At 37.6% G+C, this 20598-nt stretch overlaps 1 protein-coding gene across 5 annotated transcripts in view; it reads left to right on the top strand.

Annotated features, from left to right (window-relative positions):
• Nucleotides 1-17133, top strand: part of BIN1 (bridging integrator 1) — a 124490-nt gene extending 107357 nt beyond the window's left edge. For 3 of the 5 annotated variants that reach the window (XM_070952144.1, XM_070951992.1, XM_070951832.1), the window contains 4 exons: nt 4369-4470; nt 9963-10073; nt 11090-11191; nt 13377-17132. In XM_070952144.1, coding sequence (XP_070808245.1) covers nt 4369-4470; nt 9963-10073; nt 11090-11191; nt 13377-13484 — 423 coding nt within the window. In that variant the 3' untranslated portion in view covers nt 13485-17132. Of the gene's footprint in view, nt 1-4368; nt 4471-9962; nt 10074-11089; nt 11192-13376 lie in introns of all 5 variants that reach the window. The other 2 variants (XM_070951913.1, XM_070952074.1) reach the window with 2 other exon arrangements.
• The last annotated feature ends 3465 nt before the right edge of the window (nt 17134-20598 follow it).

Below are 20598 nucleotides of genomic sequence, written 5' to 3'. Positions count from 1 at the left end.
TTAGGTTGCATGTGATAATGTCTCAACAGCTCTAGTTTCATATCATGGTACTCTGTAGTATCTATCACTGTTTCTAAGTTTGTATTGAAATGAAGTTGACAATGGTATCATGTCAAGTGCTATCAAATCATTAATCTTGTTAATATATTCGGGCATTTTAGAATCAGTGCTTATCAGCTATTAATAATTTACTTCTCTATGCTCCTGTATTTTTAAAACCTTGTTCTGATTTCCTCTCATTTATAATGTTTAGTTCTAGCTATTGTTTTCTGATGTAATGATAAAGGGATCATCAGGTTATGTAGGTTTAATAGCTTTAAATTAACAAGGGGATTGCAATTATTATTGGACAAGTGATTGCTGTGTATATCTCACTTAATTTCAACTTGTGTTTTTATTATGCTATTTGGATTGTGACTTATTAGTTACTAATAGTTTTCCTCCATTAAATATCAGTATCAGTGAAACCCTAGGTCCATTTTAAATTGCACACGATTCTGAACCATCTTCAATAGGAATGTAAAATTGTCACTCTTTAAACTGTATTTTACTAATGGGTTTTCCATGCTTTCTCCTCCTAGAAAAAATGATATTTATGTTGAGTAGACAATGAGTTAGAAATGGAGATATCAATCCCAGACATTGCAGGGAAGTTATTTCAGAATCTGTCCTTCAGATTTATTTAGGATAAAATAACAATTTACACTAACATCCAGGAAATCACTGGAAATCTGATTTTCTTTATGGTGGATGTGCAGACTACAGTGTTTCTTTATTCAAATTTAATTCTTTATATTCCAACAAGATTTTGATTTTAAGGAGAAAGGACAACTAGAGATAAAAGGCAAGCATCCTTTTAAAATAGAATCAGCAATATAATGAGAGTCCACATAAAATGACAGAAATGCTTAGAGAAGAGAATATTTGCAGTTTTCAACCAAGCACATAGAGCACCAAGGACCCCAGAGAAATACCGAAATTCTTATTTAAGGAAGTTTGGAGTTGATTGGGGAAGAAGGTGCTGCTTTTTTCCCAACTGCTAAGCCAATATTGTGAAATAGCCTCCCTGGGGAGACTGGATTATCTTCCTCTCTGTTGGTTTTCTGCAAGTTTTTAAAGAACTAGCTTTTTTTTTTGAGAGTGTGCCCAAATTTGAGTTGTTATTGTCATCTGTTATTCTCTTATTCTCTTTCTATTTTTGTAGAGTTGTTGTATTTTTAATTTTTATATGGGGTTTATTTTGCATTATATTTTTTACGTGAGCCACTGAGTCATTTTTTGTTGTGGTGACATACAAATGTGTTTAATAAATCAATTAAATATAGCACTGCTATATTATTAACTTTGCATACCTTCCCCAATCTCTCTCCCCACCCTTCAAAATAATTTCACACTTTTGCTACAGGATTGGTTGCATACGTAATATAGCACTGCCTTTCCCCTATTAATTATCCAATTAAATATAAAGCAATTGACTCTTAACAGCCTAACATATCTCATTACTCTGGAACATTTTCACTGTCTGTCTTCTCACAGTATTTTTCATTATTGTATCTTCTCGTAGCCATTACTTTCTCTTCCTACTGCCCAATTTCTGTTTCTCTCTTTTCCTTAAATTTTATATATCTGCCTGGGGGAAAAAATCCCTTCAGCAGATGCAATTTATGAATTTGTTTCATAAAACAAATTCATAAAACAAATTTATGAATTTGTTTCCTGCTGATAATTTTAGCAATAGTGCATTTGTGGTAGATTGGCCAATCAGCCTACTCAGATTATCAGCCAGCTAAGGTTAAACTAACAAATGTTCAGAAATTTCTTTCTTGATTGCTGTGTTCCATACTAGGCATTATCTGGTTGCTGGTTTTCTTTGGTCTTCTTTATTTAGCACACGTCATTTCCAACAAAATTAGAATTTAATTCCTATTATATCAATAGGGCGGGATCTACTCAGGGGTGGGCTTCAAAATTTTTAGCAAGGGGTTCTCTGCCTGGTTGCTGGGTGTGCGTGGCCATGTTGGGCATGGCCTAGTCGGCCTCCTGCACCACAGCGAGAGGGGCGTTTTTGCCATCCCCAAGCTCCAGAGGCTTTCTTCGAGCCTCCGGGAGGGTGAAAATGGCCTCCCCAGGCTCTGGAGGCCAGAAGCAAAAGATAGTTACTAAAACATGTCCCCCAAATTCACCAGAACTCAACTCAGGCTCAAGGAAGACTTTTTATTTTAAGTTTGCATGGGCATTCATTTCATTTACTATCTACTAAGAAAAGAAAATCCAAAATCTATAGTTGAGTGATAATAATTTCTTTAATTTGGGATTTTAGAATTCCCCTCCCCCCACGGCTATAACACAACCTGGTGTTATACCTTGTACTACCGTGTTTTCCCGAAAATAAGACAATGTCTTATGTTTTTTTGAACCCCAAAATAAGCGCTTGGCCTTATTTTCGGGAAAGTCTTATTATTTTGGGGTGCATGGAGCAAGATGGGGCTCTTCTTGCCGTCTTACCTAATTTCCAGCTCTGCATTTAAATATTTTTGGGGAGGGCTTATTTTCGGGGGGAGGCTTATTTTAGCACATGCGCTCAACAGCCTTATTATCAGGGGATGTCTTATTTATGGGGAAACAGGGTAATATATAGCATAGTATTTAATTTGGTATAGTAAGGTAATCTATACTAATGTACATTATAGAGTATCTCAGGGTTCTGATTTCAGAAATTATATTTCTTTTTAGAAATGTTCAAGCTTTTCAATATATTAATAATGTATGTTTTGTTTGGAGGTTGGAAGGTTGTTTGAGAAAAAAACATTATTAAATGAAGGAGATTATTCATAGTGTAGAATAGATTTTTTTTTTCTCATAACACTAAAGTTGTGACTCAAGATTCTGGATCATCACCCAGCACCAACAAAAGCAACATTACTTTCTGCAACAAAAATACTACTTTTTAATTAATGGCTTTAAAAAAGAGATGGAACAAATTTGTGGAGGCTGTCTTAATCAGCTTCTCATGATGTTAGTTTGAAAATTACAGCTGAGGACAGGTTTGTTGGATACAGGTAGTCCTTGACTTACGACATGTCATTTAATGATGGTTCAGAGTTATGGCAATCTTGGACAAAGTGACTGATGACTTGTACTTGCCCTCACAACCATCACACCACCCACACAGTCACGTGATCACAGTTTGGCAGCTGGCTCACATTTATGACCGGTAGCAGCATCCTGTGTTCATGTGATTTCCAGCAAAAAAACATTGGGGAAGCTGGATTCAGATAACAATCATGATGATTTGCTTAACAGCTGCTTTTAAAAAGGAGCAGGGTCACTGAGCCACAGTGGCGCAGTGGTTAGAGTGCAGTACTGCAGGCTACTTCTGCTGACTGCCGGCTGCCGGCTGCCTGCAATTTGGCAGTTCAAATCTCACCGGGCTCAAGTCAACCTTGAGCCTGGTGAGATTTGAACTGCTAAATAAAATGAGGACCCAGATTGTTGGGGGCAATATGTTGACTCTGTAAATCATTTAGAGAGGGCTGTAAAGCATGGTAAAGCAGTATATAAGTCTAAGGGCTATTGCTATTGCTATTGTTGAAAGAAAGCTTATTGCCAAATTAGAATTAATCATAATTCCTTTTTAGTTCTCCAGTCTCTTTGTCAGCCACATTTAAATCTTTTATTTAAGAGAATTAGAACAGATATGGTAGGTTTCACTTGAATAGAAGCAATAATGATGATGGGGAAAAAAAACATTTTGATAATCTGACATTTTGCAATTATATGGACATCAGAAAATCCTGGACATGCTCTTGATTTATATGTTGAAGAGAAGCCTAGTTGTGGAAAGATGTAGAGGTGATTACCAAGAATATTTTTAGATGGGAAGGTGTACAACTTTGCTTCCCTTGAGTAATGTTGAAGCAATCTTAATTGGGTAGCTTTCATACGAATAGTCAAATCATGCTTCTGTTTTTTACAAGAAGAGAAACACTACAGCCAGGAACTGAAAAGATTCCTTTAAATCTCACGTATAGAAATATCAGAGGACAGACGAGCTTGACCCAGACAAGACAACTGTAAGAATGTAATAAAAAGCTAACATTCTAGCCTAAAACTATTTGCTTCTCATGAAGGTGATGCAACATCGGCTTGCCAATACAGTACACAAATTGAGAGTCTATTGATCCCAAACAACTTGCAGCATGGACATGACTATTCATCTAAGAAATCAACCCAGTTCAGCTTTGACCTTCAGAAACCGATAGTTCAAACCAGCCCTAAAAACAGAGCAGGTCATGGCAATTCTCTGCAAAGGCATGGGATTGGTTAGGCACTTTGAGATCCAGAAGTTTAACTGCTTTTGTGTTGCAGCCTACAGAAGCCACTCCTGCTGAGGCTGAGGGAGCTGGCAAAGGAGGAACAGCTGGAGCTGAAGCAGCTGCTAAACCCGAAACTGATTCAGGATCTGCCTCAGTAAGACCCTAGGCAAGGGAGAGGGAGGAGGGGTCTCATTCTCCCCTAACTGTTATTCATATTTAATATGAGCAGATGTGAACCCATTGAAGATAAAATGTTTAGCTTTTCTGAGCCGTTGGTTGAATCCCTAATTGGAGACTCTGTTGATTTGGACCATAGAACAAAGCCCATTATTCATCCATAGATGGTTGTCTCTTTGATGCAAACAGCTAAACCTGCAGCTATATTCCTGCAGCATTTGCAATTCATCTGAATTGGGAAGAATATATCTGCTTCAGTCCCAGTTAATCATCTTGGAACTTTTATGTGTGCCCAATCTGGACCTACATTTTTTTTTAAAAAAAACAACAACAACCCTTTTTCTTTTTCTTTTTTTTATTAAAAAGTTTTAACAAGTATTACAACAATTTTTCCCATCCCTCTTCCCCCCCTTCCCTCCTATTTGAATCTATTTCTACCAATGCATTATACAACCTTTTTATATGCATTTGACTTTGATCTCTAATCTGTTTTACCAGGTTCTCCTCATTTTGCGAAATACCAATTTTCTGATCTTCTCTCCATCTAGCTTGCAACTGTACATATTGAAACCATATTTGAATTATCCTTTCTTCTCTTAGTTGATTCAAAGATTTTAATTGTAGTATACCTCTTTCCTTGTTAAGAAGCTCTTTATATGTAATCACATCTTGTTTTTGCTCTACACTTACATTCTCTATCGCGTGTCTGGGTATTGCCTACATTGGTAACTTCTCGTTTAATTTATACTTATACTTTTTCCAGACACGCAATAAAGCATTCCTTAATATGTGACTTTTAAAAGTCTTATCCACTTTCTTATCATATAATAAATAAGCATGCCACCCGTAAACCAAATCATATCCCTCAATATTCAATATTCTTTCTTCTATTGAGTTCATCCAATCACTCATTGCTGATAGGGCAGCTGCCTCATAATATAATCTTAAATTGGGCATTTTGAGACCTCCTCTTTCACGTATATCCTGCATTATTTTTTGTTTTATTCTCGGTCTCTTCCCTGCCCAGACAAAATTATTAATACCCTTTTGCCATATCTTCAAATTCTCATCTTTTTTAAGTATTGGTATCATTTGAAAAAGAAACAAAAACTTAGGCAAAACATTCATTTTTACAGCTGCTATTCTTCCTAACAGGATAATTGTAATTTTTCCCAGTTTTCCATCTCTCTCTGTATTTTTTGCCACAACGGATCATAATTATGCTTAAATCATTTCGCATTTGATGTCATAATGTAGACCGCTAAATACTTAACTTTTTTTACAATTTCAAATCCTGTTGTCTTTCTAATTCATCTTTTTGATTTATAGTAATATTTTTAGTTATTATCTTCGTTTTCCCTGCATTTATTTTAAATCCAGATACTTGTCCATATTGATTAATTATGTCCATTAAACCTACAACCGACTGTAATGGTTGGGTTAAAGTAACAACCAAGTTGTCTGCAAATGCTCGTAATCTGTAGTCATACTGCCTAATTTTAATTCCATTTATTTTGTCCAACCCACGTATCTTACTTAACAAAAATTCCAAGGTCAAGATAAACAATAATGGAGACAAAGGACATCCTTGTCTTGTTCCTTTTTCTATATTAAAAGTATCTGTTAAACTACCATTAATTATTATTTGCGCTGTTTGTTTCTGATATATTGCCTTAATAGATTGTGTAAAATATTCTCCAAACTGCATCTTTTCTATTATTTTCAATAAGAATTGCCAATTCAATCGATCAAATGCTTTCTCTGCATCAAGAAATATCAGCACCGCAGGGATTTGATTGTTCTTCCCCAAATACTCCAATAGGTTAACAACTTGCCTTACATTACTCTTCATTTGTTTACCATTTATAAAACCAGTTTGATCATTATGAATCATTTGTTGCATGACTGTCATTAACCTATTTGCTAGTATTTTAGCAAAAATCTTGTAATCTGTATTTAAAAGTGATATAGGCCTATAATTTTTTGGCTGGGTGTGGTCTTGCTCCTCCTTTGGAATCAGAGAGATATAAGCTGTCCTCCAGGATGGGGGTACATCTCCTCCAGATTGTATGTTAGTAAATAATTCTTTGAGTGGTCCCACCATTTCTAACTGCAAGTGTTCATAATAAGCAGCTGTCAAACCATCCGTCCCAGGAGCTTTACCCACTTTCAACTGCTTAATTGCAAACTTCTCCTCGGAAGTTATTGGTTGATTTAAACCCTCCCTTTGCTCTTTTGTAATTGTAGGAATATTCTCTTTCTGTAAGTATCTATCTATACCTATACTTTGAATTTTATCACTAGCATACAACCTCGTATAAAATTCTAAAAATGCTTTTTTAATCATATTTTGCTGATAAACCGCTTTACCTTTATATTCTATTTTCTCTATGGTCCTTGACTTTTGTTTTTTCCTTAACAAATATGCTAACCATCTCCCTGGTTTATTAGCATTGCAAAAAGTATTATGTTTAGCATATTGCAAATTAGTTACGACCTGATCTGCCATTAACATATTAAATTGCCCTCGCAATAAGTTAATTGCCTCTTTTATTTTCTTGTCTGCTGGGTTCAATATCAAAGCTTGTTCTTTTTTTTAAATTTCCTCTTCTAAGTCCTTCCTTTTTTTTCCTGTTTACGTCTATGTTTATTAGTCAAATATATCAAAATACCTCTCATATATGCTTTACTTGCATCCCAAACCATTTCCATAGATGTACCCTTATGCATATTTATAATGAAAAATTCTTTCATAAATTTTTTACATTCTTTTACATTTTCCTCATATCTAAACAGATTTTCATTTAACCTCCAAGACCTCTTAGATCCCATTCCATACTCTAATTCCATCCAAACTGGACTATGATCCGTTAAAACTCTTGGGCAGATATTCGTCTTCTTCACCCTAGAAAAAAGATCATTTGTAATTAATATAAAATCAATCCTAGAGAAAGATTGATGTCTATCAGAAAAAAAGGTAAAGTCTTTTTCTTCGGGGTTCCTCTCTCGCCAGATATCTCTCAGCTCCATATCATCCATCATTTCAAAAAACGATTTTGGCAATCTGGCATCCGTTGAAATATTCTGCAAGAGACCCTTCTTATCTTTTTTAGTGTCCAAAACTCCATTCCAATCACCCAGTAAGATACATGATTTATAATCCCATTGTAGTAACTTGGAATGTAAAAGCTTATAAATTTTTTCCTGCTGTTGGTTCGGTGCATAAACTCCAATTAAAAGAATTTTTTCTCCGTTTATTAAAAGTTCAATTGCTATAAATCTTCCTTGATCATCTGCTTCAATTAATTTGGCAATTAAGTCTTTTTTTAGGTATATAACTATACCATTCTTCTTCTCGGGAGCAGATGCAACAAAATGTATACCTAACCTTGCATTTATTAAATATTTTTGATCTGTCATTCTAATGTGAGTCTCTTGTAGACAGATTATATCGTTTTTAAACTGTTTCAAATAATGAAATATTTTTCTCCTCTTTTGTGGTGAATTTAGGCCATTAACATTCTAGGTCAAAAATCTAGTTGCCATTCTTGGGCCCCTGAAGCTTTTGGAGCATCTGCTGGAAGTCTCCATGCAGTTTACTTTTTGGCCTTGCTCCTCCCACTGCTTCTGTTTTTGTAGTTTCTTGAATCATCTGGAGTTGCTGCACTCTTAATTCTTCTTGACGCTTGGCTGCCTCTTGGGTCTGTCTTTGATCCTTAGGTTCTTCTATTTTTTTGAATATCTCCAAAGCCTAAGCAGTAGTCGAAAGTTGTATTGCGCGAGCTGCACTGGCTCCCAGTGGTCTTCCGGGTGCGATTCAAGGTGTTAGTTACCACCTTTAAAGCACTCCATGGCATAGGACCCGGGTACCTCCGAGACCGTCTCCTGCCACCAATAGCCTCCCACCGACCAGTCCGTTCCCACAGGGAGGGTCTCCTCAGGGTGCCGTCAACCAAGTTATGTCGACTGTCGGCGCCCAGGGGGAGGGCCTTCTCTGTGGGAGCCCCATCCCTGTGGAACGAACTGCCCCCGGAAATTCGTAAGATCTCCGACCTCCGGGCATTTCGCTGCGCACTGAAGACCCTATTATTCCGCCAGGCCGGACTAACAACACAATAGCTTTTAAATTGGGATATTTAAATTTATTGGGGTTTTAAATCTGAGCCACTTTATTTAATTATTTTAAATTTTATATTGTTGTTTTGTTTGTGTTTTTAAACAGGCTGTACACCGCCCTGAGTCCTTCGGGAGAAGGGCGGTATAGAAATAAAATTATTATTATTATTATTATTATTATTATTATTATTATTAAGTCTTCTTGAGTAATCAAAGCTCCCCCATGAGCCTGTGCCAACAATTCTTCCTTGTCCCCCTTTCTTGCCCCCTTTTCTGCTTCCGTCTTCCTTTTAGCTTCTGGGGACTATGGGAGTCCAGCCTTTAGTACATTGGTGTAGAAATCTCTTGCCTTCCACACTGAGTTAAGACGATCTCTTTCTCCTGAATAATTCCAATACAGATGGAACCTCCCATCTGTACTGTATCTGACGGTTTCTCATTTCTTCCACCAGAAAGCCATTATCTCTTCTGGCTCTCAACATTTTGGGGGGAATTTCTTTCAGTATTAAAATCTCCTGCCCATGCACTTGAAGTTTATTCTTAAAAGTGACTTGTAGGATTTCATTGTGTATTTTCCTTGTTGTAAAATAAACTACAATGTCTCTTGGTAGATGTTTCTGTCTGGCAACCCATGAATTGACCCGGTAAATTTTGTCAATTTGCCATTCAAGATTTGCTTTTTGGTCTCCCATTATCTGTGCAAATGCTTCTGAAAAAATCTCTCTCAAATTCTCTTGCTTATTTTCTTTGAGGCCTCTTATTCTCAAAGCAAATTCCATAGCTCTATATTGTATCATTATCACATCGGCCTCTGCTCTTTCCATCTTATTCTGGACCTCCCCCTTTTTCATTGCTGAGGCTAACTTTCATTTGTTCAGCATGTCTAGTTACAATTTGATACCCTTTCAAAATCACAAACAGCTGTTACTGCTGGGAATGAGAATGATTCCGAGGACACAGAAGTTGGATAGATCTGTGGTAAACACTAAAACTGATTTTAGATTTTTTTTTTAAAAAGGGAGAAAATTGACCAGAATTTCTGCCTATTACTACAAACCTAAATGTCTTGTAATAACAGAATCTGTTATTTACTCCATTAATCTTTACGCACACCAATTTCCCTCTACAATTTATTGCCCTCTGTGGTCTCCTTTCCATCTTTTCATAAGTCATTATATTTACCTCAGCCACCCCTCATACCTAAATCCTAACTTCCACAAAATACTGACACCTAATGAATATTTCAATAAAGGATTCATTTTTTCAAAAATGGTTACAGAGTGGGTTTGCTCTATGTTCTTTTCTCAATTGGGCCTAACTTTGGTGCCTTTAACCCTGTTTTATTTCCTTCAGAGTTCTCTGCCAACTGTAGTTGTGGATACTGTCCCTGCCACAGTTAATGGGACCGATGAGAATACAGTTGTCTCTGAAAGGTCTGACATGCCACCAGGGTTTCTCTTCAAGGTAAGTTTCTATGGTGAAGATGCACCTGAATATTCATCCTAGACATGCAGCCATTTCATTCTATGGGTTTTGAATAACTGAAGCTGTAAGATGGAAAATTGACTCAGCCCTTTATGAGAACTCAGCGCACAATTTTAAATGAGTTTAGTTTGGATACAGGAAACTCACCAGTGTCACATGTAATGCTGATAAATTATTGTCTGTTGAAAGAAGAAAGAAAGTAAATAGAGTAGACTAGTTTGGATAGAATCTGTTACTGAATTTCTAAAATCTAATATTTATTTTATTTTATATGTATACACACACACACACACACACACACACACACACACACACACCAGTGGTGGGTTGCTCCTGGTTTGGACCAGTTCTATAGAACCAGTAGTAAAACTGGAGGGAGGCTCCACCCACCCACCCTAACGTGATCAAAACGCTTCTGCGCATGCGCAGAAGAGTTCGTGTGCGCGAGCGAAGCGAGCACATGTGTGCGGCCCTGTTGCGAACCGGTAGTAAAAGTAAGTAGAACCCACCCCTGACACACACATATATAACAATAAAATAAAATAAGTATTAGATTTTAGAAATTCAATAACAGATTCTATCCAAAATAGTCTGTATGTGTGTATGTGTATATATTTAAATTTATATGCCGCCTCACTGTCAAGTGACTTGGGGTGGCTTACTAAGACTCTTACTAAGACTATTGGTATCTTATTTACTTACTTCTTTTACAAAGAAACAATACAAAAACTATCCCAAAATAACTGCAAAAAATAATTGAAGCAATGAAACTATAAAATCATAATCTGCAGGACAGCACCAATTCATTTCCCTAAAAGTACAATCATCATGTATCCTAGACCTTTCCTGAATACTAAACAGATTAAGGAGAAATGGAACAGCAGACAGATTGCAGTGTAGTTAGTATGTAAGGGTTCAGCTGCACTAGATATGTATAGATATGAAACAAGATCTCCCCCTTAATTCTTAACTGTGGAATCATTATTTTTGTGCAGGTACAAGCTATGCATGATTACGCAGCTACTGATAATGATGAATTGCAGCTGAAAGCTGGAGATGTGGTCTTGGTGACTCCATTTGAAAATCCAGAGGAGCAGGTATGGTGATAATGCAGTAGGTTTGTCTCATAACTAACATGGTTTTTGAAGCCCTGCATTGATCCAGTTTCAAGAAGATTTCAGATCAAATCTGCATTCTGCAATGAAGCATGCTATGTGACCTTCAGTAAATCAAACCTTTCAGTTTAACCTCTTGATAGACATGATAATGAATCAATCTCTACTTCTTCAGATAGTAGGCTATTTCTTTAAAATGACATTTTCCTATGTAGAAGCAAATATTGCATGAGAAGGATGTTTTTTAACAGAGATCTACGGTATAAGGAGATGAATCTTGATTATTGAATTTCCTAATCCTATCCAATATCCAACTAAGGAGGTTATCCTTGTTAAGTGTTACTTTTTAAATTATAATATATATAAATATTAGTCTGTAATATTAGGTTTATCTAATTAGATCAGAAAAAAGGCAATCAGAATACTACAGCGGAGAGTCTCATTGCCCTTGCAACCAGCAACATATTTTTTAAGTATTAAAAAAAGGACCTCTTAATTACGGTATCTCAAGGTAATTTAATTTACCTGTAAAAAAAGTAAATTAATGTACCCGCTATTGTACTCTCTGCTGTTTTCTTATTTCATATTTGCTTTTCATCCCTCTCTCTGCCCTACAAATGTCTAAAAATTGTGATGGTGGCTATCAGTGCAATATTTTTCTCTTGGTCTTATTCATGCTCTTTTTGAATGCCAGTAGATGGCACTGTGTTCTTATAGGTCTTTATTGCATTCATTCATTTTTGTAAAGAGAGTGAAGTAGAAATAGAAATGTTTCTTAGCCAATGATACTTTTTGTTTGCATGCTTTTTCCTATAGTCTCATTGTAAACATTACTGTTGCATCAAACATTACAAAGGATGCCTCATCTGTAGAAGGCTTCCTCTAGATTTGGAACCTTTCCTCCAGTTCTCTGAGTAAGCTATACATATAGGGTCACTTCCATTTGCTTGCATTCTGTAGGAGAAAAGCAGGCTGAGCTGGAAAGTGGGGTTAAATGTGTCATCAGTTTGGAATCATTGCGTTGCCACAAGAAACCTAAGTCCACCCCCCCCACACACAAATTCTGTTGACCCATATCAAGCGCCAATTTAATTTTGACCATTAGTTGACTAGATTCTTTTATTAGAGGTAGCTCTTCTGTGAACTCTTCTTTACCCAAATGCTTGCTAGACAGCATTGCTGCCCCCTGCCTCCCAGCAGTCGGAAGTTGCAGTATTCTCCCAAAACCATGGAGGCAAAGTCAGGAACACTATGGAGAGAGGCAATGGGTTTTGATGGTAGGAATATCAACCTTAGGGAATACCTTGATGAGGTCAATACTCCCACTAGAGCCAAAAAGTGGGGCGGAGCGGGGGGGGGGGGAGAATTGGCTGCTGGGGAAGGTTGTTTTTTCTCCAGCAACCAAAGGAGAAATGTTCTTGGAGGCACAGAACTCTATGGCTAGATGGAAGGAGGCAGTCCTGCAGCTGGCCAGTTGGTCATCAACCCATTTCAGCCTTCTCTTTCGTTCATTGATGAACTGATGCATAGAAAAGGTCTCTACTGTTTTTCCAGTTTGCCACTGGATCCGTTCTCAACCCACTTAAGTTGCTGGTTGGCTCTGAGATGGAGGCTCCCATATAAGGACATATACACAATAACTGGCAGGTCAGAGCCTGTGTAGATAGGTTCTGAGAAAAAGGCAACTTCAGGGAAAGATAAATACATATAAAATCATACATGGCATGGGAAAAGGAAAGGAAATTTCCTTCACAGTTTTCAAAACACTAGGACCAAGAATCAAACTACTGGAAAGGGATTTGGGACAGACCAAAGAAACCACTGCTCCATACAAGGCATAATTAGCTTGTAGAATTCATTGCCATGAGATATTGTGATTTTCATCTTGAAGACTCAGTATTGGAATAGCCTGCCTCCAAATCCCAGTTGCAGGAACAACTGTGGGAAAAGAATATGTCTGTATTGCACTTCCTGCTTGCAAGCACCCTGGAAGGATGAGAAGGAACACAAGGGTTGTTCACAAGTGCTGTGATTAATGATAATAATTTTATCACCAATGCATAACTTTATCATTTGATTTAAAATTCAGTTTCAGTGAACTTAGAGACAAATAATGCCTGGTTTTTGTTGTACCAACATTTTCTCTTTTTCTTCTGTCTCTTGCCAGGATGAAGGATGGCTGATGGGTGTGAAAGAATCTGATTGGCTTCAGCATAAAGCATTTGACCAATGCCGGGGAGTTTTCCCAGAGAATTTCACTGAACGGGTGCAGTGAGGTCTTGCAGCTCCTTAGATAGCTTCTCTTCAGCAAGAAAGCAAGAGGTGTTTTTCTCTCCCTCCTCCTGAGGAAGATCTAAAAAAAAAATTGAAAGAATGTTTTTTTTTTTTAAAAAAAAGGAGCTTAAAGGTTGGATTCTTCACAGAAAACAATGTTTTTAGAAATCCACTGAATCAAAGTATTATCAAAGATAGAGATAATAAAGAAAGACAGGTTGGGAAAAATCCTTTTTTCTGTTTGAGTTAAATAAGGTCAATCCAGAAGGTTGTCATTGAGTGGTGGAGCAATGTTGTGTGAAATAGGATGTGCTCAGCATCGTAAGCTGTGAATACTGGCAGTCCTGTTCTCCTGAAACTACACAATAAAGTTTTATCTTGTGGGAAGGCACGGTCAACCTGTTTTGTGACTGAACTTGTTTCTGTGGCACCCCCTGCAAAGTATACCATCACGTTGCCCCAGGTTCGATGGCTGTCCTGTGTTTTGTGTGTGTGTGTTTGTGTTCTCCTTTTGAAAAAAAAAAAAAATCTAACCAAAGTTCATACATTTAAAACACTTGTCATTACTTATTAGAAAGAAAGTAAGCCTGGTCCTTGACAGGTATGGTTTAAGAATGACCTGCGTTTTTTTATCCTGTAGGAAACATTCATATGGAGGGAAAGTATAAATATAGCTTTTTACTACTATTGTTTTCATAATATTGTATTGAAATTGAGGGTTGGTGATGGCTGCAGATTCTGTGCTGTCTGATAGGAAGAGGTGATGAAGAAGAGAGATACATATAATTAACACCAATGTAGCTGATCCTGGCATAATGGTAAATGAGGTGATGGAATGACTGCTTCATTTGTATAACTTCTAGCTATGTTCGCATTGCTCTGAGTCCTGAACAATTATTCTCGGTGTCTTTGCTCTTCCGATGTATTTATCTTGTATTTAAAAACTATAATGGGTGAAATTGTAGGGCAGGGTTGTTAAACACAAGGCCCACGGGCTAGATCTGGCCTACGGTGTGGTTGGTTAGATCTGGCCCGCAGGGCCACCTGGAAACAGCAAAGGACCGGCCCACGGCACCTTGGCTTGGCCCAGGCTGGCCAGGCACTGATCTACAATTTGATGATGGTCATCCGAGCTGGAATGCTGTCAGCCTTAGATTTTCAGGCTGTCCTGGAGGCAGCGAGGGGCCAACCCCGCCCCACCCCATAGGCGCACACAGAGGAGGCGGTGAGCACGTGAGGCCTGGCATCCCTGGTGACTGTCTTGCCCCGCAGCCTGACTGCATTCTGAGTGCTTCCCTTTCACCCAGGATGCCAGCCTCTGTGCGCTCGCCACCTCCTGTGCGCATGCTCAGGGGGTGGGGCCAAGCACCCTAGATAGCTGTCACCAAGTTGTACATCAGTGCCGCAGCTGCCACCAGGGCCTTCATGGCCCATTTGCCAGCCCGGCCTCGCAGCACAGGAGCGCTTCCCTTTTACCTGGACTGCCCCTGCATGGGAAAGCCACAACTGCCAGTGGCATGGCCTCCAGTATGACCTTCCTGAGGACAAAGGAAGGATGGAGATGGGAATGAGAAGGAGGGAAGCAGGGAAGGAAGGAGGAGGGAGGGAAGGAGAAGGAAGGAAGGAAGGAAGGAAGGAAGGAAGGAAGGAAGGAAGGAAGGAAGGAGAGAGAGATTATGAGTGGGAGAGAGGATCTGAGGGAAGTCTTGCCTTAGCACTTGGCCACCAGCAGCCCTGCTGCCCTTTTATAATCCTCTCCTCTCCTGGTGGTCTCCCATCCTATCACTGTGGATGCTTTGGTTACAAAGCCAGGTCTCCTCACAAGGAGACAGAATGGGCCTCCCTCTGACCAACACTCTTTGCCCTCCCACACCCAACATGAGCAACCTGGCCAAGGAGAGCAAGCATAGCAGAGCAGCCTTGAGGAAGAGGTAAGCGCAGCTGGGTGCCCCCTCGGGGAAGTGGGGCTGAGCTATGGGGCCCCAGTGCCCTGGGAGCTCGAGGGCTGGGCCCTTGCCCACTGCTGCCCAGGGCTCTAGCAGCCCACACTGTCGTACAAGGGTTCTCCGCATGGCCTGAAAGGGATGGCGAAGCTCCTCTGGTGGACAAGGCTTTGGAGATTGCTCTGGTCTTGTCTTTCTCCATTGGAGACAATGGATCCCCTCAGCCCTAGCCAGGCCACCACAGCCGCCCCAGATATGAGCCACATCGAGTTGGCCATGCCCACCACAGCCATGCCCACCCAGTCAGCTATGCCCACCTGGCACCCTGAGGTCAACCTTGATGTGGCCCTCGATGAATTTGAGTTTGACACCCCTGTTCTAGGACAATCATCACTCAGCTGTAAAAACCCAGACAATCACTAAGTGGTTGCAATTAGAGGTTGCAACCACTTAGTGAATTAGAGGTTTTTTTAAAAAAATGTTGTAGATACCATATAGTGATTGTCTAGAGTTTATCTAGCCCAGATATCATAGCCTCACTCTTAAACCACTGCATTGTAAAATGCAAGTTTGGAAATAATACTCCTTTATGCATTTCAAATTGTCTTAAAAAAAATATCAGAAGCAACCAAGTGAGAAAATCAGTGAGGCTTCTTGCTTTGCTTCCCATTATTAATTTTTCCTTTATAATATTGACTTGCAGAGAAGAGCTGGATCTTTTCTAGGATGCATTATGAATTTATGAAGATCAGGGAAGGAAACTTATCCAAGCTTCTTTTTTGTAGGTACTGAAACCCTCAAGATTGAACTGAAAATTCACTGGGATTTTCCCAGCCATAGCAGTATGATTTTCCACAAATCTTTTTGTAGAAAAATCAAACATTAATGCACCTATAAATTACTTGAATGATAGCTACAGCAATGGTCAATGACTGTAAGAGCAAATATTCATTCTATGCTGTTCATTTGTTTTCTTTTCCTTTTTTCAATTCAATTTTTTTTTTGCTCTGGTTTCAAAGGTTTTTTCTACTACCATTTCTTGCATTGGAATGCATAGAAAATTCTTAACATTTGACAATCTCATAAAATGTAAGGTAGCTTTAGAAAAGCAGGTTAAGCCAATTTTCACTATTGGGAAAAATCAGCCTAGGTTTCTAATGGTCTGTAGAATCACATGTTGTATGTGAGTGTAAGAAAATACAACATCTCTTGATGATAGATTAACAGGTGATTTTTCTTCTTATATTCAGCAACAGACAGATCCTGGTTCAAATAATGCACCACAGATGTAAAGCACTATCCAGAGCCATGGCACAGTCAAAAGTATGTCCATACAACCAGGAGAAGTGTGTGTTATTGTATTGTTGCACACACACAATTAAAGCCATTTCATTTGCCATTGCAGAATAACTTTCATAACAAGGTTTTCAACACTCCTTATCTGACCCAGTGGAATTTCTAATTTCTTTTTGTTTTAGGTTAGCCTTAAAACATTCTAGGAATTGGGGTTCCATTATTTAAATTCCACTGTCATTTCTTAGAACTACTCCTCCGCAAAATTGCTATTTACTCCATGATAGATACCAGTGAGTACTGCATGTAACTTTGCATCATTTGTAACTTGCCATTAAAGCTATTTTTATGCATTTATAGACAAATTTGTATTCCTAAATAAAGCATCTGGTGTGGTTTTAAAGGAATATCAACTAAAGATATGTTCATGCAATAAAGAAGGTATCTCTGGAATATCTATTTTTTATATATATAAAAAAATAAATCCTGTGAAATTTGAGGGAAAAAATTATCAGAAACTATCTTCTAGTACATAGAACATTTAGTGGAAGTCATTTTCTCTGTTTTGATATTTATTTTGCAGACGAATGCTAGGAAGAAATGTGGCAACCTTTCTTTCTTTTAAGGAAAAATAACTATCTAGTACTGTATTATGTTCTTATTGATTCTGTATCTGATGCTGTGATATAGCTCCTGGCCCTTAAAATAATGATTGATAAGCTTGTAGTTCTGAGGTTTCATTCATTTTTTCCCCAGTTGCTGTGGATCTATTTCAGTTTGCTGCTGAAGAAATCTGTTCAATGAAAAGGGAATAAATTCAATGGAAATAAAAAAAAAAAAACCCAACAACAATCCAACATAGCCTGCATCTTCTACAAGGGTGTTACAGAATACTTGGCAATGCAAATATCATTTTCTAAAGGAATGTGCTTATATCACAGTCTTGCCAATTAACTGGCTAGATCTGTTGATTAAAATCTTCAATTTACCAAAAAAAAAAAAAAAATAGATTGGTTAGCAATTACCTTTTAACATGAGTGCTTATTAAACTGAATGACAAGACTTGTATTCTCTGAATGAAAGCTATGCTAAGATGATGTATACCATAGCTCATTTGTAGTTTAAAAACAAAATGTACTTCCTGCTATAGAAATATTGGATTGAATTCAGTAGAAATCTTCTCTGGATAAAAAGTTGCCTTTTGATATTTGTTGTCTCCTACCCTAATTCTCTATGTCCATGGAAAATCTGCTGTAAGACGATAGGGTAAAATTCTTCATTTGAGTATATTTTGGATTGAGGATATATCTGATAGTAGAACAGAATATCTTGTTCCAATCCATTGTTTGCAATTAAAAATTAATTAACTTGGGTTATAGCCCTAGAGTGCATAGATCTGGATATACGATGATGAAAAAAATATTTGATCAGTTTAATGTTTATTGTTGATATGCTTGCTTAAATTTGGCAGAGTGTTTACAACATAATTATTGAAAAGTAAGTGTACGTACAGGATTGTAATTTTAGCACATTCTTCCAGCTATAGTGGGTCAGTTTGTAAGAAGCCAATAAATCATTAGATTTTTAAATAGCATATTATATCTCCCTGAAAAACAAAGGGTATGGTTTATTTAGGCTTGGTTTGATTCATTGTGATTCAATCCCCAAGTTTCAAAGTACAAACAACTCTTACAAAAATATCATTATAGATTTCATATGGGAAGCATCTCAAAAAATAAGATTTGCTTTCTTTTTCTGCGTAGGTTACATTGCCAAATTACATACAGAAAGATTTGCAGCTGCTAGCTAAGCAAAATCTTAACTTCAGAAATCAAATAATTTGGACTTGAACTGAAAGTTCAATTGAACTAAATATGGAATACCAGGTATTCTATTAAGAAAGGCATTGAGATTGGTCATGCAGAAATTCTAAGTTTAAAGTTGCATTTTCTGGCTCAACTAACTTAGTGCCGGCTCCTTGGTGAAGTTCAGTGTACTGATTTCAATATAAAATTATGTTACAGCTGTATAAAGGCACCTCCATGGAGAATCCATCAAATATAATACATTGTGTGAGAAGTTTGGACTGTACAGATTACAAACATGCACTAAGTTTTAAATACTTCCAGAAAGACAAACTTTGTACTGGTAAAAAGTTACTTTAAAAAACTTGCCAAAGAACTAATGGTAGACTAATGGATCTCTATGTTAATATATAGCCAAGAATTTGGTACTAGTTCTTGGTATTTATAAGTCTAAGAAGAGGATTATATCAGGTATGACCAATTTCCATATTTATATAAGTTCTTATCATCTGCTCCGGATGTGCAGTATTATAATCAAAAACCCACTGTGGGATTCACCACCTGTCACAAAACTTTGATAGACTGAATAAAGTCTAAGAAAGTTTTGGTCTTTGAAATTCTAAAAAATATCCAATGTTGAACATCATAGCACATCATATGTCACATTCTTTCTGGATGCTTGGAAGAGGTGAAGCTCAATTTTCCTAGGTATTTAAGGAAAAAGTAATTTATGAAGTTATCAAATATTAGATAGATTTCCCACAAAGAAGGTTAAAATCAGTTAAAAACTCAGTGAAAACTGAGTTCAAACAGTTCACAACCAAACAGAACCTAGTAAATTGTTCTAAGGAGTAACTATAATCTAATGAATATCTGATCAATGAGATTTGGTGCTGTGGTGGCACAGTGGTTAGAATGCAGTGGTGCAGGCTACTTCCGCTGACTGCTGACTGCCAGCAGTTCGGCATTTCGAATCTCATTGACTCAAGGTTGACTCAGCCTTCCATCCTTCCAAGGTGGGTAAAATGGGGACCCAGATGGTTGGGGAAAATATGCTGACTCTGTAAACCGCTTAGAAATGGTTGTAAAGCACTGTGAAGTGGTATATAAGTCTAAGTGCTATTGTAATTTGCTGGCCAGCAAGTTTCATTCTACCTCCTGTCCTTCAGTCTAAATGATTTTTCCCCTCTTTTGTCTTATTGACTGCTAACATTTAGCATGTAACAGTTAAATCTTTCCTGTTCTCATTTTTTTCTTGATACATCCATCCTCCCAAGTTTGTTAATCAAGTAAATTAGCATTATTAGAGAGGGAAAAAACTTACATGTAAAAAAATAAGAACACTTTGATATCTACTGTCTATTAAATCCTTTTGCTTGGAGACACAGCCGGTTCTTACTCTAATGTATTCCTCGTGGATCCAATAGTTCTCTAACTCCATTTGACTCTATTTGACCCTGTAACTTGCTATCACATGACATTGGGATGATATTTCTTTTTGTCTTACCAAAACAAACAAACAAATAAACAAAAAGATCCTGGTGTATTGAGAACTGTAATTGTCACTTTGCTGACATATTTCATACATTTATTTATCCCTAATATTCAAAAATCAAAAATATATAATTTTATGTCATCCTTGTATATTGTTCTTTTTTCTTTTTTAAAAAAAATCAAATGTCGAAAAATATGTGTTTTTATCCTAAAGTCATATCTTTCTAGCCTGGGCCTAAACTATGCATGTGTTTATAAACCATGATGGGACACTTTGAAATGGCTTTGGAAGGAAACCACCAATCAGTGAACATAGCAACTTTTGTAGGACTTTTGAGAGACACAACTCACCATCCTTGCTGGTGATCCACCATTCCAAGTAAACTACAGGGGCTGTCTTTAAACCCCATCCCCCACCCCCTCACGAGAATAGTAACGTAAACATGAGGTTACTGGCATATGAGGCATGGAAGCCAAATCTCTCCCCTCTAGATAAGAGATGAATGGAACTCAGGGGTGAAATCCAGCAGGTTCTCACAGGTTCTGGAGAACCAGTAGCAGAAATTTTGAGTAGTTCGAA

Source organism: Pituophis catenifer, unplaced genomic scaffold (genome assembly GCF_029215685.1).
Source record: "Pituophis catenifer annectens isolate HBS135680 unplaced genomic scaffold, rPitCat1.0.hap2 SCAF_1, whole genome shotgun sequence".
In the NCBI taxonomy this organism is placed as follows: Eukaryota; Metazoa; Chordata; class Lepidosauria; order Squamata; family Colubridae; genus Pituophis; species Pituophis catenifer.
This window is presented reverse-complemented; position numbering and strand designations above follow the sequence as displayed.